Source organism: Pseudopodoces humilis, chromosome 6 (genome assembly GCF_049639895.1).
Source record: "Pseudopodoces humilis isolate 2021_Gansu_Grassland_sample_001 chromosome 6, ASM4963989v1, whole genome shotgun sequence".
Taxonomy (NCBI): domain Eukaryota; kingdom Metazoa; phylum Chordata; class Aves; order Passeriformes; family Paridae; genus Pseudopodoces; species Pseudopodoces humilis.
The window spans coordinates 72008195-72026729 of NC_142205.1; the positions used below are offsets into that span (position 1 = coordinate 72008195).

General features: G+C 50.3%; 1 protein-coding gene across 1 annotated transcript in view; it reads right to left on the reverse strand.

Annotated features, from left to right (window-relative positions):
- ANTXR2 (ANTXR cell adhesion molecule 2) overlaps window positions 1-18535 on the reverse strand; it is a 73512-nt gene that overhangs the window by 13996 nt on the left and 40981 nt on the right. The window contains exons 12-16 of the mRNA XM_014260401.2: window positions 17582-17677; window positions 13113-13154; window positions 12469-12564; window positions 10610-10777; window positions 9644-9724 (exon numbers count right to left, since the gene is read on the reverse strand). Coding sequence (XP_014115876.2) covers window positions 9644-9724; window positions 10610-10777; window positions 12469-12564; window positions 13113-13154; window positions 17582-17677 — 483 coding nt within the window. The remainder of the gene's footprint in view (window positions 1-9643; window positions 9725-10609; window positions 10778-12468; window positions 12565-13112; window positions 13155-17581; window positions 17678-18535) is intronic.

Genomic DNA, 18535 nt, shown 5'->3' on the forward strand with positions numbered 1-18535 from the left:
ACAAAGTTCCTTTGAGCAGCACCTCAGACTGTACAAATTACACACATTTTAGAACTAAAAACTGCAGTAATTTTGTAATTTTAGCAGTTGTATAATTTTATAAGGTAGGACTGTTTGTATGTATGTCCTCAGTAATTTCTCTCCAACAAGTCTTATTCTCAGACTTTTAGTATAAGTTTTAAATTCCAAATGAGGAATTCCTTCAAATCCCTTCCAAGAAATTACCAGCTTGTTATCAAGGAGAAGGGACTGCTGGTTTTACAAGACTAAGACTAAAGAAAAGGCATCATAGGATGTTGAACAGGCACAGGACAAGTGCACTTCATTTTTGTTGACTGGAAAACAGGCTCCTCCTTCAGCTGCTAAGCGTTCAAGTCTAGGTTTGAAACCTTTGGCACAGGTAAACAGACCTGCAGCCAGTGGTGGCACCTGATCTGTGCAGGGAGTAGCAGAGGCTAAAGCTGTTCCCCCACTGCCCGGCCTCAGCTCCCAGGTGACTCACCGCTACTCTCAGGTGGGCCCTGCCAGTGGGAGCAGTGGCTGAACAGTCTGGTCCCCCTAGGAGAGATCTGGCATTGACAACACTCCCAGATCAGACATTTCCATATGGAAAATGCTGCCCCTGAACAGCGACAGCGTTATTTTAAACTGTATGTTCCTTTGGAATCGGCCTCGCTGCAGTTTCAGTCACACACTCATATGTTGTCATCTGAATCACGGGTCCCACTTAGCTGGGTATTCCCCTCTCTGCCTTGTTGAAAGGAAAAGAAACTGCAGCATAAAGAGGCAGAAATAGCACACGGTGCTGTGGCCTGTCCCCTCTGTCACTGTCACCCCCGTGTGGGCAGGAGGAGCGAGCTGAGCGCTGTGAACACCTCTGCCCCTCGCAGGACGCTTGGCAGAGGTGTCATCCCAGCGCCTCCCTGGGCCCGCCCGGCTCCCAAGGCCACGGGGCCATCGTAGCAAAGTGTGCAATCGTATTTGCAACGTAATTAGGTGCCTAATTGTTGTGTGCCTGGGCCCGGCTGCTGTACTTGCACGTGCACTTAATGATGATTTATCCAGGAGCTCTCCAGCCTGGCAGAGGCAGCCACAGGGTGAGAGGTGAGCCCGAGCACCAGCTTCTCCCCAGCTTTTATTCTAAACTGAACGCCTGTTTCTCTTTAGGTTTTTATACCATTGGAGCAAAGGGAGAACTCCAGCTCCCAGTGTCACTAAGAGACAAGTGCTCTGCTGCACTAACAGCTGGGAAAAAGAGAAATTCCAGGGAAAAGGCCAGAGCCAGGTTAGAAAATGAAATTTCCATGTGTGGCTTCCAAACAGTGCTGATGTTGAACTTGTTGAGTGGTGTGCTGTCAGGCAATAAGAACCTGCAGCAGCCAAGGTCAGAAGGGATCTTCTGTTAAGACAGATAAATTCTCAGTGTCATCTCTCAGGATTATCCAGCTGCCTTTTAAGTCAGAACTGCCTCAACTCCAACTCTGGAGTTCTCAGGGCCAGCTCAGCTGCACAGCCACACAGTTGGGTGCCTAATAGACACAGCACTGTGAAAATGTCTATTATTTCCCTTCAGTGAAACACTTTTTAACTACAGCATCCAATCACTCTTTATGGCGTATGATGTCAAAAACACTTACTGCACAAGCAGAGATCTGTGTTTCTTTTGCCACAGACAATAAATCTTTAGTGTCTTCTCTTGCCACGCATCACTCCACTTGCTCTCAGGAGGCACCATACGCCTCTCTTTCCCTCTGCCTCTTCTAGCAAGGTCACTTTCCAGTGATGAAACAACTTTTCCAGAAGGTATAGTGTTCAATAATTAATACCTACTGGTAATAGCTTCCCAAAGCAGCGCTTTAAAACTCTAATGCTCATCACAGATTTGCAGTTGGAAGATCCCTTAAAATAGATCCGAGTAGCACATCTGAAAATACCAGCCTCGGGAAGCTGGGGTGCGTGTGACCCAGCTTACACCAGCAAACAGACAGAGCTGCAGCCCTGGTGCCAAAGGAAGCCCAGCCCTTGCTCTCGCACTGAGCAGCATGGCTGCACTGCAGGTGTGAGCAGGTCAGGTCACCCTTGTGCACATGCTCTGGTGCCATCTCCCAAGCAGGCACATCTCCCTCGGGTTCTGTGGGAACAGGCTCCCCAGCAGGAGGATGCTCGGGAAGGTGCCCACCTGAGGGCTCTGCGGGTGCTCAGAGCATGCATCAGTCACAGGTGGGGGGACAGACCCTAATCCCAGAGTGGCAGCGAGCCCAGAGCACAGTTTCCCAGTGCTGTTGTGGAGTTCCCCCCTCCCAGCCATCTCATTCACACCAAACTGGCTTTTCCAGACCATCTCCAGTGAGCAGCTTTTGACAAAAGCACAGCAAACACTGTCCCTGAGCAGGCACTGGACAAACCAGGGCATCAGCAGTTTCAGTGTTTCTCCTGGCTGACAGGTGGTGCCACGTGACACAGGGCACGTGGCTCAGCCCCAGCGGAGTAGGCAAAGCAGTTATTGATGAAACTGCTCTGCAGAGCCATCTCGAGAGCAAAGCCTCCATGCCACAACCTTCTACCTAAGCAGTGTGGTCCTTGATAAATGCAGGTGGGTTTGTGTAGCTCATCCTAGACTGGTGTTAAGATCTGACTTGGCCTGGCTTTTGTGTACGAGGTGAAATCTCTGCGCCTTAAGCTCGGCAAGAAATAAGAACGTGTTGATGGGAGAAAACCTGCTTTATGTTGCTCTTCTGTGGCACCAAATGCCCTCATCACTTCTTACAGTTTAACTCTCCCACTTTCATCCCTTAGAAATGCACCGTGAGCCCCTTTACCTGCATCAGCAACTCTCTGCTCCCATTTTGTACTAAAAGCTCACCAGGGGCATCTGTCCTTCACCCATCTGGCCACAGGCTTGTTTCATGACTTGGGGCTCACATCACCTCTGCACCTGTGCCTCAGTTCCCCTCATCCTTAGGAAGAGCCCTGCTGCTCTGCCCAGAGCACACGCTGCATCCAGGGATGTATGGCCATGGCCCAGCGGGAAGGCACGTCCTCCCTGCTGCAGGGGGGACACAGCACACTGCCTTACTCCTGACTTCTTTGAGCCAAAACCTAATATTGCTCTCCTTTCTCTAAGCAGAGCATTTATGGGCTTTATAAATCAGGACAAACTGACATCAAACATGCCCTGAGAGTGCCTCGGAGCATTCACAGAGTGCCAGCTGGGCATGTGGCTGGCTTGGAAGGAAAGGGCCTTAATTAAAATCAGCATAGGAAAAATTTAAGTTAAGAAGAAGAGTTCTTTTGAGAGAATTCCCACCGTTCGAATGCACAGAACCCTAGGTGCAATGGTTAAGTTATATCCATTGTACTCTCCTAATCCTTCCAACACCTCTCTTTGTTGTAAATGTTGTTCTCAGAGGGAAAAGCCTTACTGAGGCACCATAATCCTGGAGCTGATTGGCCCCCATGACCTCTAACCCACCTGCTGGGGCACAGCCATGTCACCGGGGGGACCGATGGCTGTCCCAGTGTGGGAGCAGGTGGGCTGGGAGGGGCATTCCCAGCATTCCCATCACTGCCCTGGCCACTTCACTGGGGAGCCTTTGTCTAGAGATGTTTTAGCAAAGGCGTGATGGCAAATGGCTTGTGGCTGGGCTGTGGGAGATACTCCAGGTTTGAGACAGGCACCCACTGCTCCCCAAGGGGGCAAACGGAGCCGGGTGCAGGGCAGTGAAGCAGGGTGCTCTGGGAGGCAGAGAAACAGCCCTGGGAAGAGGGGGTGCCCTCAGACATCCTCCCTGTCTCTCCTGGGTGAGCAGGGGGGCCCCAGTGGCACTACTCAAGAGTTTCTGGGGGATTCCCTGATTCAAGGGTGCTCAGCTGGGCAGGGAACATCCTTCCCAGAATGGAGAGGTATCCTCAGAGCCCTTGGGCTCTGCTCTGAATGTTCAACTCTAAATAATCAATTTTCTTTTGGATCATAATATTCTGCCCATCATTCTACAGCCTTTCCAGATTTTAGCAGGTTCTATGTTTTACTGTAATGTAAAAGAAAATATCCACTTGGGTACAGAAAGATACAAAACATGCTGCAAGCTCCTTTGTGCTGTGCACCTTCACTTCCCCTCTGCTCAGACAGGCATAATTTGCGTCCAGAAATGGAGCTCCTATTTCACACCAGTGAAGAATTGTTGTTGTTCCACTGGAAAAAGGTGACTATGAACTCCAAAAAAATCTACTCCTTTTTCACTGGATCGAACTGTTTTGCACTGCCCAGTGTGGCCTGCTGGACTAAGTAATAAAGACAAGGCAAGGCTGTGGGAGAAAACTGCAGACAGAAATGTGTCTGAGAAACAACCTTATTACCTAGGAAGGAAGGAGCAGTGCCCAGAGCACCCACAAAGATGCAGCAGGGAAGTGCTGTCCAAGGAAGGCTGTCACCCTTTCCCCAAGGTTGCATTCCCAGCCAGATGTGTCACCTATCCTGAGGCTGCAGGCAAGGGACTCTGCTCCTCTTCCTTGGTCACCTGTCCAGCATGGCTTGGAGCCTGTCAGGAGCTGAGTCCACTAAATAACTTGCAGTGGTTGATCTCATGTAGCATTTGCCCAGCAGTTCCTGCAAGTTAGAGAGTTCTTTCTGGAGTGACTGGCACAGACCTGTGTGCACCCACAAACCCTCTGTGCCAGGGAGCAGCATCAGTAACCATAGCTGCCAGTTGCACTGACTTCCTTGGAGCTCGTTTTTAACTGCAGGAGGCTGTGACAGCCAGCCCACAATCAGGGGGCAGGAAATGTTCTGGCTCGGGAACACCTGGCCACTTTAAAATGCAAACCCTGAAGTGCTATGGGGGTTTTGTAAATGCTTTATGGTTCTGTAGTTCAGAGTGAACTTGAACATGCAAAAACTGATTTCAGAACTAAAGTAATTTTGAATTATGGGAATGCAGTAATAAGATCAGAGGCAATACATATCATTTTGGATCACTTTTCTTCTCTCTCTGCCCACTGTCTCCATCTCCATGCAGTAGTCACATCCAGCAGCATTTGTGCTGTAGGGGAAGACAGCTCTCCTTCCCCTGCCTTCTTTTGGCTAATGCTGAGCACAAAAGGATTAACATGTGCAACTGTGGCAGGCTTTAGAGCCCCAGGTTGGGCAGGGTCTGGGTGGGCACATCTGAACATCCTCTGAACTGCAGTAGCTGCAGTTTACCACAGGTTTATAACAGCTCACCCTGGGTGAGCGAACAAGCTCAGGCTGCCACAGCTACAGCAGGTGACACCACACCTGCCAGGTGAGACAGAAACTCACTTTCTAAAAACTGCTTTTCCAAGGTGTTTTCACATGCCTTTGCTGTTGGCTAGAGGAGCAGGGCCCAGTGAAGTGACAAGGAAACCAGCCTAGTTCAGATCACCTCATTCTGTCACCGCCTCCCATCTCAGGGCCTCTCTGGCTCTGGTCACTTCTTTCCAGGATCGCCTGACTGCTACATCAAGTATTTGTGCTGATCTCCTCCGAAATGGCGGTGGAACCACAGCCTGGACTTTTTAAAATGTGCCGTGTCACTGTGGAAGAACACTGGGACCTCTCACTTAAATCTGTCAAACCAAGAATGCCATTTGAATGCTAATCTGGATAAGCAGCACATGAAATTGATCTGGATTAATATGCATATCAATATAAACAGAGGTATGTGAGTTCAGCATGTGGGAATATAACCTTTGTGCAAGGTGTTTTTTCATTTCCATCCCCTTTTGCTGAAGAGCGTGTGTATGGAAACGCTTCCTCGGCGCTCCCTGTGCGTTACCCGTGCGAGCAGCTCCCATACAGCGATGTATGTATGTGTAAATTGTGTGAATGTAAATATAGATAGGCCATATGTCCCCAAAGTCCCAAAAGAGCATCTGATGTTGATATGTAGACAGTGTGTTAAGGACCTTCCTAATTAATAAGCCAGATTAAAAACCTCTTGGCAATCAATTAAGATTAATGACAGAAGTCATTCTGCCTCCTCCTCCACCCGCGTCTTGGGCTGTGAAAACCCTGGGTCGGGAAACTTTAATCCTGTTATCTGCTGCCTCCTTCATCTGCAAAGCCTGGAGATTAGCTCAGCGGCCGTTCCCTGTTCCCAAATCCCGGCCAGCCACTCGGACAGCTGCCCTGCACCGCCAGCTCACACGGGAGGAATAATCTGGGCAGGGGAACAGGCCTGGTGCATCACTCTGCTGCAGCTCACTCCATGAGGAAGGTGTCGTGAGGATGAGGAAAAAAATGTGTTTGTTGCTTGGGAAGCCTGGGCAGTGATCACCAGCCCCTGCCCTGCCCACGGAAAGGTTTCCTTTGGCTTGGCTCAGGAGGCTGCACTGCTCATGTGCTGGCAGGGGAGCTGTGGGACAGCTATGGCACATCCCTGCTGCCCCCAGCACTGGCGTTCCTTTCTCCACAGCCATCATCCCTGTGCCGTGTGGCCTTGGAACTGACAGGCAGGCTGGTTTCTTCCTGCTCTCTCATTCCTACCAATGCTCACAGAGGAATGAGTCCCGAAGGCTCGTTTAAGAGAGCAGCAGACTCATCTGCACCAAGGGAGGCCGTGCCAAGAATGGCTGCCTACATAGCTGGGAAAATGTCCCTGTTTCTCCTGTCACCAGCACAACATCCTCTCTTCAGCAAGATGATCCCTCCTGCTTCCACTGAGTGACAGCAAATCCAGCTGCCAGGAGAGCCACTCTAGTCGGGATGGGCACCTGCCAGGCAGCCAGCCAGACCCTCCTGAAAGCAGCTCAGGATACAGGGCAAGGCCGTGACGCCGGTCACCAGGAGTTTCCTTCTGGAGGGAGCGCTGCTATCCACATCTTGCATGTGCATGTATTATTTTTGTATTATGCAGAGATGCTCAAAAGTAACAGTTTAAAGAGATGTTTGTGTTTACTCTGCAGCCATTATTAAAAAAGACCTTTTTTTAAAGTAGGTAAATGCTAACAGGCTTAAAATCAACAGCAAGTACAAGTGTCTTCCTTTTTAAAAGGCTGGTTTGTACATGGAAGTACAAGCTGGAAGCATTCTATAGTTCTCCTCCCTTCTGATTCTTCTAGAATGAAGTACAGTCTTTCTTTTCTTTGATCACTGACACCTATTTCCATCCTGATAGAGCAAAATCTTCACTACAAGGGCCGTGGGCTATTTGTGGACCTAAAGATGTTTGTGTGCATAAATGCACACGGGATCAGAGTTCTCAGCCACCATCACATTGCAGCAAGCTCAGGTAAAGAATCTAAACCACTGATGATCACCTCTTGGTGCTAAACTATGATTTGAAAAACAAACACAAGGATTTTGAGGAAAAAAACAGGTCCCTGCGGCTGGCGCTGTGCCCCTGTGCCAGGCTGTGTTCCTGGCACCAGACCCCTGGGAAAAGAAGTTCAGCGCAGACCCTCGGACACTGAACTGGTTCATCAGAATAGCCCAGACTGCTGTGGCTCAGTCTTATTTGCCCCTTTAATAAAAAAAAAGGAAGGAAGTCTAGCTAGGAGCACAGACACAGGGTAATGCATCATTTATAAATTACCTTGTTAGCGCAGAAAACACCACATGGCTCTGCAGCCGAAATCTCCTGCTGCGGACTTGCTCTGTTTGATGGGAGCCCTTCAAAAGCGCTCATGGCTTAATGGAAGCTGTTTGTGGGGCCCTCGATCCGTACCTGCTGTCCTCGTCCCTCACTGGGAGCCCGGCGCAGCTGCCGCGGCGTGCAGCTGTCTCTGAAGTGGCTGCGTGTCCTCGGCCCCCGGCACAGCCAGCCCGCGTTGGATCTCTGGATTTGTGCCTGAGGCGAGCCGGGGAGCAGCTGTGTCCAAGCCGTGCTACCTTTAGTGTGCAGCCCCCGGGCCCCACGCGCCCCGGCCTGCCCCGCGCTCCCGCCGCACAGCTGTGCCCGCAGCCCCGCTCCGTGTGCCCACACCTGGGCACTGCCCCCCTCCAGCACCGCGGCTCCCGGGGCCGGAGCCGCCCTGGCGGCCTCGCGCTTCGGCCCTCGTGCCACACGGCACGGCCAGCACCACGCAGTGATGCACCAGCGGCTCGCTCTGCCGTGCTACTCGTGCCTACATTTCAACTGCCTGATCGAGGACTCAAATTCAGTGGTGAATTCTTCTATGCATGGAACTGACAAGTTCTTAAACAGGAAAATGATGAAATAGAACAACTCCACGGCTCTGTGTGTGTGTGTGTGTGTGTGTGTGTGTGTGTGTGTGTGTGTGTGTGTGTATCTCCCCGTGCACACACGTGCGCTGACACACACCAGGGGCCCACCATGGGATCTCCACCCAGTGTGGTAGGAACAAGGAAAAAGACACCAAGACAGCAAACGCTGCACAGACAGAAATGGCGCTCTGCAGTGACACAGGTCACACCTGACCCACTGCTCCTTTCGGCACAAATATCACTCCTTGTCCCTTGAGCCACCACTCTGTTTCTCACAAGACGAGGTGCTGGCCAGTGTGGCTCCTGTCAGAGGAGTGCTGCCTCCAGAGAAAGCAAGTATCTGCACAGTGGCTCAGCAAACCTGCCCCGAGGGCAGTCCTTACTCCTGCCTTTGGGGGCAGAAATAACCAAAACAGGGCCTGACTGACGCTTTTTTAGCCTTTTAAGGCACCGCTTCTATGTTCCTGTTTACATTGAATTTACTTGTTAGATTGTATTTTGCCATGTATTTGGTGTGTAGATTTGCTGTTATTGCTGCTCCATGTCACATGCATCATTAATGCAAACAGCGAGTAACCTGCCAAGGTAACAGTGCTAACAGCTGTATCCAGCTGTGCTCTCCACTTGCAGCACAGCACTTGGCCATTCTGCTGCTTCCAACACTTGTCTTACCTTAGTCTGACCTCTTCATCCTGTTGAACAGCACCAAACTACATCCCAGGGAAATAATCAAAATTCCCCACTACCTCCCACTACACCACGTGTAACTCCCTCCCCTTCAGCCCTCTCATCCTTTTATGTGGCCTTCATGTTGTATGGTGCAGAGGCAGTGTTCCTGCACAGCAGCACTCTGTAGTACGTGAGACTGTGACCTGCTGCCATCCTATTCAAGGGAAGCTCCCATGGCTCTTCCCAAGTGCCACACACAGGAAGCTGAGTGGGCCTAGGAGGTAAATGCTGACATTCAAAGTGATACTTTCCTGAGGAGCAGCAATCAAAAATACTTGATCTGGTTTTACTATCAGAGGTGCAAACAGCAGCTCTGTGACCTCATCAGAGCAGCGTTTGGGGCAGAGGCCCCTTTTTCAGTGGCCGCAGATATTCCAGGATTATCTGAGAAACACATTTCCTCATCTTTTTGTTCTGTGACAGGTGCCATTGGTGTGGAAGTGCAAAGCTCCAGGAAGCAACTTGCACAGACATGATTGCCAGCCTCTGCTCTTACAAACACCTGGGTCTGAGGGCAATGTGTGTGCCTGTGACAGAGTTTACCCTGCACGAGGCTACGTTCCTGTTCTCCACCTGAGCACACGCCACATCCAGCACCGCTCCTCTGCCTCCGGGAGCCCCGTGTCGGCACCGCGTCTCCAGGCCGGCACCACGCGCGTTTTGCTCTCGGATTGCCCAGTGTGCCACCGTTCCCGCCGTGCCTCTGCCCCCCGTGTGCCGCACACCCACCTGGTCTCCTTGCTGAGGCCGCATCAGCGAGACTCTGTCGTACTGGCGCCGCAGCAGCGCCCACAGCGCGTCCAGCCGGCCCTGTGGGAACACAGCGGTCTCGGTCAGGGACGGCAGCACACCCCACCCGCACAGGGGCTGCCCGGGGCATCCCGGGACCTGCAGTATCACAACGGAGCACCGCTTCCCTGGAGCCAGGCAAGCAGAGCTAAGCCTGCCCTGCGTCCCCTGTGACCGCTGTGCTGCTGCTCCTGCCCACCTGGAGTGCCGGGGAAGGCACTCACCTGGAGCTGGTGAGGAGCATCCTGCTCTGCACAGATGGTCCCAAACCTTGCCTGCGTGTCTGGACATCACGGCCTCAGGGCTTTCTGGGGGTCAGAAAGGACTTGCTGGCACTTGGGAAGAGAGAAGTATCCAGAGTCCCAGCTACACCTGTGTGTTTTCTGCTCTTAACACCTAAAGGTAAGGTATTTACAGACCTACCCTCCGCTTATAAGCAGTGCTTGTGCCCTGTTGGCAGGTCACTCAGAGCACCATTCTTACGAGCCAGATAGAACAATTTGCTTTTTGTCAGACCTTTTGCATTTCATTGTTTTATATAATTTTTTTCTTTTCTTGGCTTGTCATGACAATGTGTGTTTAAAACTTAGTGTAGCAGCTACAAACTGTGCAGTTTTGGGTTTAATTAGCTCTTCTAAGCCAACAAAGCCCCCATAGATTTTAATGCTCTCAGTGTACAATATGTCCCTTTTTAAGGGGAGGCAAACAGAACGTGGCAGTAATGATCAAGTATTGCATTTAGGGCTACAAACTGCTCCTGCCATTCCTGCTGAGTAGGTGTTCCCTTCGAGAATAGCACATTACACTTGAACGGGAACACTTGGAAAGTAACGCACAGCACAGCCTGCATAAGGCACAAAGAATCCAGCCCTCAGTAACAAATCATACCAAAGAGTGAACAGATACCTTGATGGGTGTGTACCACTTCTGCTGCATGGCTGGTGAGGTAGGCTTTCGTTTAGGTGGTTTAGGGTGAAAAGGTTCTTCTGGTTCTTCTGGGAGTTTCACCACAGCATTCTTTGCTTTTTCCAACCGGGCCCCTTCTTCTGTGGAGCCTTTGTCGCCCCAGCGCACCTGAGGAAAGGCAGAGTTCAGGTGTGAGTGCACCTCAGGGCAGGGAAACTGCTGCAAATAACAGAGGATAAATCTGGAAGAGGTGCTGGATAAAAAAAAAGAGGAGGTACTGAGGAGAACACTGCCTCTTTATTATGATAACAGCAGTCTTAGGTAGATGTCTGTAACTAAGTTTCTGTAGTGAAAGATAATCCTATCTTGCTTCACATGGGCTGTACAGGAAGCAGGGAATCTGTGAAATCTTTTCTAAGTAGCAATATAAAAATATAATTTCCACTTCCTATTTTTCCTAAAATACCAGACCCTTATCTGGCACTCACGAAAGTCAAGATTTCTGAACCCAGGTCTTCTAGCCCAGAGAGTTTTTAAGAACCCCAGTGTAAGAACAGTGTGCTCTTCTGAGCCAGGGAGAGCTGTGAGTTCTGCTTTCCCAACAGCCTGAGCCCATCTTCCTAATGCCAATCCCAGGCAGGGCAGGGATTGCTCCTGAGGTGAAGCTTCCCAGTCAAACCTGGAAGCACTGACCATCGGTGCCCAGCCAGGCCTGTCACTGCTCTGGGGTGCCAGGGACAGACAGAGCCACAGCCCCACAGAAGAGGGGCTTTTTTCAAGGGCCCATGATTATGCTGGCAGGAATTTCAGTTGGTTTACATCTTTACCCCTTAGTCCTGCCAAAATTGCTACCACAGATGAAAAGGTTTTCTAACCCAATCATCCGTTTCTACCCTCGTTTGCATTTTTGCCATGGGCTGAACATGTCTTTCTCTGTGGTCCTGATGTCACTTGTCTTCGTGAGGTTTCTGCTCCATTGTGCAGGACCCTATATGGGAGCCCCTCCTGGAGGCAGTCATAGTTTCCCTCAAATCCAGGCTTGTAATTCTTGACGTTGGAAAGCATTTCCTAGTCTGCCTCTGAAGCACACTGCACAAAATGTTTGCTTTTCATGAAATCTCAAGCTCTTCTAAATTAGCAATTCTGAACTGCTGAAGAAAATGGATATAAGCCACACAGCTTCAAACCTGCATGCTCTGCTGCTGCATTTAAGAAGTACTCAAGCAAAGCTGATTAGGCCAATACCTTTAAAGTTTCATCAAGACACTTCAGTATGGCCTGGGTGGGTGTTTCAGACAGAGACAGCTTCCTGGACTGCAGTTAGGAACTGCTTTGCACATTCCATATAGGCTGACTTGACTACAAAACCTGCCATAAGGATGTGCCCATAAGGATGCACATTCTTCATTCTGTTTTAATTAACATGATGCTATCATGTCTCTTCAAAGACAGGCTCTGTTGTCGCTGCGAGTCCCTCTGGGATCAAGCCTCTCCTCAGCGTCACCATTGTCAGCGCATTTGGCTGGCCCACACTTGGGGGACTTATGTTTCACTGTAATTCCTTCCAAAACACGCAGAAAAGGCTCTCACTCTCTCTTTCTCATTAGCTTGATGGAAAGAGCATGTCTTGAGGCAGCTATTTAAAGTCCCAGTCAAATGGAACTACTGAAAGCTGTTCTTTCAGAGGCAAGGTCAGAATTGTTCGATATGGTAACGAATTTTCCAAGGCTTATGCCAGTGGGAAGACAAGTACACATTATGGCCTTGTATTTTCAGTGCACTTTCAAGTCTTTGTTTCCACACTTGGAGCCTCAGAGAGCTTGTGCTTGAGGGAACTGCCATCTCCAAATCCTACCAACCTCCATCCTCTTAATTCCCCCAACTCCTCGTCCACCGTAGTAGGAAGCATCCACCGTGGGCCACTTCTTGGAAGGCAAGGGCTCCTGTTCTTCTTCCTGTAAGTACATTCAAATGATATTTACTTTAAAAAGATACTTCTACATACACAGTGAATGTCTTTTCCGTGTATTTCACTGGGGTTGCAGAGCATACCCAGTTGGTTGTGAAAGGGGTGCAAACACTGAGGACAGCACAGCCTCCAGTGCCTTACTGCCCATAAGAGGGAGAGAATTCCCTTGTAAGGGGAATTCCTCAATGTCTGGAATGACAAAGCTGGGGGAAAAAGCTGCCTAAGTCCTCCATGACTCTTTGGATGTAGGACAAGGGCTATTCAAGCTTTCTGCCTTCAGTGCAGAATGTGAAATTCTATCTTGGAATAAAGGCCCTAAGTGTTTCTGTGGATCTGGGCTTAGTTCAGGCCACACGGAGCTGAGACAGAGCAGAGATCTGGCCTTTGGCAGCCCTGTTCTCCACTGAGGGCTCCCCCCGGGGCAGTCCTTTCTCCGGCAGCGTCTGGACAAGGAGCCGGGCACGCAGCGCACAGGGAAGCACGGGAGTGGTTCCATGTGAGCAGTGTGGTAACACTAGCACCATCAGACCGTACCTCTTTTGGGGCTGGCGGAGGCGGAGGGGGATCCTTGATGACCTGGAAGAGCCAAACATAGGAAAGAATAAGGTGCTGCAGTGGCAGCAGCCAAAGGCAACAGACCATAGTAAGTGACCTGTTTCCACCCGAGCCCCCACGACCGCCAGCGGGCTGGCAGCCTCTGCTGCCCGCTCCCCTGAGCACCCATCTGCGAGGCCTTCTGGAAATTCCCACCATCCGTCTGCCAGAAGCTGCCATCCCTGGCCTGCAGACACTCTGGGCAGACGTGTCTGCCACGGCGCTTCCTGGCCGGATGAGCCTCAGCCGCTGTGAGGAGCAGCCAGTGCCGAGACCCCCCAGAGTCCGTGCACGGTCCCGGGGGAAAAGCGGCCGAGGCCTGCGTGAGGTCCTGCGCAGCCGTGGGCCGAGCTGCTGCTGCTGCTGGGGACTCTCTGGCCCGGTGACAAGTGTGAAATGCCTTCTGGCAGCTCAGGCTTCACCTCTGGATGTCCCGGGTGCTTCCGCAGCCCTCACACATGCCACCTCCCAGCTCCATGACTGTGCAGTGCCTGCACTGCAGTCACACTCCCACGCTTCTGACTCTGCTCTGGGTGAGGCCCACTCCTGGGAGCATTTCTTACACCTCTATTTAAATCTCTCCTTGCAGTCTCTTCCCGTTCCCTTTGTCACATCCACGCTGTAAAGCTCAGAGAATGCCCAGCGCTGACAATCCCAGCAGGGGAGAGGCAGGCGAGGGACCCTCTTCAGTGATTCAGCTGAAAACTGAATGCACAGCCGTTGCTCCACAAGAAAAGCAGGTTTACAAGCTAACAGTAAGTTCTTCTGGGCCATGTTTTGGGTTTGGGTATTGCCAGGAAATGACTAAAAAATACACCATGAATATCAAGGAGTCTGTTCTTGCTATGCCTTGATATTTCATAAACATATACAAAACTGTCCATGCTGACAAACACCTCAATCTAATACAGGTTTCAATTAACTTAATTGAAATATGCCTTATTTTACTCACTCTGTGCTATTTAATTGTAGTACTTTCATTAAACACCACCCATGAACAATATCACTGCAGAAACAGTCAGCATAATACATAAAAGAAACATATTTTTCTTGATCCAGTAGAGTTTTCCATCTTGATTTACATTTCAGTTCTCAGTGCCACCCAGACAGTTACTGCTGAGTGCCTAAACAGGCTGTGGGCTTTCAGCAGTGCATAAAGGAATTCTGCCCAATAGGAGAAATAACTTACAGCACCCCTGGTACCAGTTTTCCACAGCCCTTCAGGTTTCAGATGTGGAATGGCACATTTGTCAGGCTCAGAGTGCTTTGAGTGGATTGGAAAGTGACCTGTGGATTTCAACTAGACATCCCTTTGCTGTTGGGATGTTCCAAAACCATGCCAGGCATTACTTTCCTTTAAATAGTTCTGGGCGCTTTTTCTTCACAGCCATCAGGAGTTTCCAGCATACTTAACAGAAAGTAATTATTTAATTAGCGAATCATTCCCGAGAGCCACCTTGGAATTATTACCCTAATTTTATACAAAACAGCAACACATTATGGGATTATGGGACAGATCGTGAGAGATACTTGGATGCTGAGTAGGCTTTGCCAAAGCCTGGACATACTTTGTTCTAGCTGAAAGCAATTAGGAGACTGGAGACAGTAAAGCAGCACTTTCACTCAATGAAGGGCAGCCTGACTTAATTTCTGTCCTTATTTCCATTTCACCTGTCCCTAACTATCATCCCAAAACAGTCTGTTTCTCTGTCAGCCCTGCAAACTGCACAGGAGAAGGTCCTTCTAGGTAGATTTGTATGTACCTATACAAAATGGCACTGCCCTTTGCCTTCTGTAGCTGTGCCACTCTGAAACCTCACATCTGTCCAAGCACAGACAGCTTTGCCCAGCAAACTTCTCCGTGCTGAGGGGTGGAATTCCCGTGGGCCCTGTGCCCATTGGGGATGAGTGAATCACAATTCCCACCCTGGACAATCAAGGGAAGCCTGACTTGTTTGAGCTAACTGTGGCTTCCTAAGGCAGTAGTCAATGGCACCTTTTGCTCATCTCCTCAAATGGAAGATCTAATCCTGTGCCAGCTCCTCAACTCCCTAAAGTTTGAGGGGAAATTCACTTTAAAGCCAAGCAATCCATTAATTAGCTGTTATTTCTAATGGCTTCAGAAAATGAAACTTGTTTTAAAAGTGACAGTGGTGTGAGAAAATAATCTGCTTTGAGTAGCAGCTCCTCACCCTGCTGACAGCACTGGAATGTCAATGCCTGCATCCTTATGCTTCCACAGGCTCTCACACTCACACACTCGAATCACACGTGCACACACAAGGATTCTTTTCAATCGTGTGATATTCCAAGTGAAATCAGTAGAAAGCTGTTTATGAAAAAGAGAAATCCAAGGCACACGTGCAGCTCTGCATGGAGCTGCACACAGAGCTACGCAGAGGAAGACCAGAGTATTGTAAATTAACTTTTCCTGAGCTGGATTCAGATTGTTTCAATGACGAAGCCTCTGAATAATGCTGCTCTCTTACTGTCCTTGTGGAGAGATGGGCTGCTTCATCAGTTTGTTTGGTTTTATCATCAGCCTCTCTGGGCAAAGCTCCATCTCATTTTGTGAGTTGCAAAGAATGAAGGTTTGAGTTTGGGGAAGAGCTGATCTCTTTAAAAATATCATTAAAAAAAAGAAGTCAGTGCTTGAGGCAGCAGTGCCTCTGATCCACTCATTAACACTTCTCTGCCGCTCCATGATGTGGGCATTAGGAGATGTCAGCACAGAGCCTAAAGCCAGCTTGCTGTAATCATATGTTCCACAGCGAGGGACAAGTGACAGAACTGTCACAGTGAAACCCCTGAAAGCGGGGGCAAGGAAGGAAAAGGAAGAGGAGTCCCCCTGCCCCACCCTCTGAGTGTCCATGGTACTCACACCATGGAACGCTGTGAGAACGAGCCCCAGCCAGGATGGAGCTGGGCCCACAGGCGGGGGGCAACACACCCGCCTAGCTCCAGGGGCATGTTCTACCCACAGCACCCTCTACCTCCCTTTTCCATTGGAATCTGACTCCTGGGCTCCTGCTCTTTGTTCCAGGAAACCAGGTGCTGTGCTCTGCCAGGGAAGCAGAGCCAGAGGAAGGGAAGAACAGGTACTGCTTGGCCCTAATGCTGCCTCTCTCCTCAGGGACGCTGCCCTGAAACCCAGGACTGCTAAGGCACAAGTGGTCCTTCCAGGTGATGGATGTCCAAGCCTGATGTGCCAGAGAGAAGGGCAGAAACTGAGGCATAGCACGAGGAGCAGCTGGCAAAACCAGAGGGAAGGATCAATATTCCGCAGTAGGTTCAGTGCAACAGCGTGGGGGCTTGGAACTCAGCAGTGTTGTAGCAAAGAGGCCTAAGATTACCTTTTCTTTTGAAGTAACAAATAGTATCCACAGGAGGTGGGAGGAAACACAAAGGGCACAAACTTTTGAAGAACTATGGTTTTGTAAGGGAATTGATAATATAGAGCTATTCACTGGACTGCTTCATGTAGGAATTTTAATTTATGAAGCTGGTTTATGAATCAAGGTTAGGTTTTTCAAAATAAGTAAACCAGCAACTTGCTTCTTACTGATTTCCAATGTTTCTTTTCCACAGGGAGGCTCACCATATAAAATAAAGTGGAGGTAAGGGGATTAACAGGAAGCTCCCTGGATTTCTGTTGGGCCTGTGCTGTGGAGAATGAGAATAAGCAGGGCTTTTTGTTCTCATCTCAGGAATCCCAGAGGGTGAAGGTGCAGATGGAGGCTGAGATTTCCTGCCCTTGGACAGCCTGGGGCCTGATGGACTCCCCCAGGTCACATGGGCTGCAGCCAGAGAAGGCAGAGAAGCCAGGTGAGAAGGCCAGTTCCTCTCTTCCCCACATTCCACAAGCCATAGACAATCCAGGCCGGGAAGCCATCTCCATTTCCCAAGTCCTCCGTGCTGTCCTTGAGCTTGGATGAATAATAAACTTCCCCGCTCCCCCAGAAAGGAATGACAGGAGTCAAGTGACCCACACTGTTGCTGCTACTGGGGTGAGGATAGAGAGCGCACTCAGATAAAGAGATGGATGTGTGCAGGGATTATGAGAAAAACTAGGGATTTCCAACCTGAGAGCCCATAATGGACTACAAATACCAATTTTACTGAGAGCAGTTTTAAAGTGGTCCGTGATTTCAGGGTAACATCTGCACACCATTAAGGCCACCCCATTCCCAGTAACAGCAGCGTGCTGGTGTTGGTTCCTGTGTGTGCAGCTCAGACAGGCAGGGCTGTGCCCAGCGGGGCCCTGGTGCTGGAGCTGCACTCCCCAGCCCTTCCCTGCCTGTCACAACTCCCCCAGAGCTGCCTCCCCAGCACTTAACCACTTTCCTGCAGGATGTGTGTCCCACCCGTGGCTCAGGGTGCAGCAGCTGTTCCCCACGGTCTGTACTCACCACTTTGCAGCAGAGGGGCCAGAACCACCAGAGCAGGCCAAGAGCCACCAGCAGCAACAGCACGAGGACGGCAACGAGCGCTGCCACACCACTGGACTGCGGAGACAGCAGGGACAGCGTCAGTGCTGCTTCACCCACCCGCCCCAAAAGCCAGCCTTGGTTCTGCTCAGGTATGGGGCTTCCTTCTGATGTAAAACTCATAAAGCTGAGATCAGAACGAGGCCCAGCTTGAGGAAAAGAGAGGGGCCACTGCCTGCTACGGAATGAGCCGTCAGACACGGACAGGGAAAATCTCATCCTAAGGCTGTGGATAAGAGGTGCCCTTCTCCACGAGGACACAGGTCTCACACGTGGACTGGGGTGCATGCGGGGAGGTTTTAAGGTGTCTCTACAAAGAGTACACCTGTGAGGCTTTGATGCTGATGGCCCACGCTCCTGCACGGACTGCGGCACGCTGACTCCCTGCAGCCGTGCTGTGCAAACCTAAAACTGAAGGAGGAAGTGTTCCTGCTTCCAGCAACACTTGTACTGCACAACTGAGCAGCCCAACTCCCACACCTCTCAGACCTCCAACCCATTTCCTGGGCGTGTCTTTATTCTTACACTTTAGACTTTTAGACCAACACTGACAGAAACACAACAGCATCCCTAGGAAAACAAAAGTTACTCAGACTTCAGCTGGGAAAAAAGGAGAGACCCAGGGAATCATTGAGACTGGAATACTGTGTCTGATCAGTCCTGACCCAGAGGTGCCTCACTGCACATGGGGGTGGAACAGAGCCATATCCCAGGTGCAGTGAGGCACACAGGTACGGTGGGTGCAGTGTATTTTTGTTTGTTTTCACTGCAGTGTGTTTGTTGGGAGGCTGTAACTTGTAACTCATCTCCCAGTCAGCCGTCAGCTGCTCAGCTCCCAGAATTAGTGAGCAGTTCTAGCAGTGACCCATTTCTTGA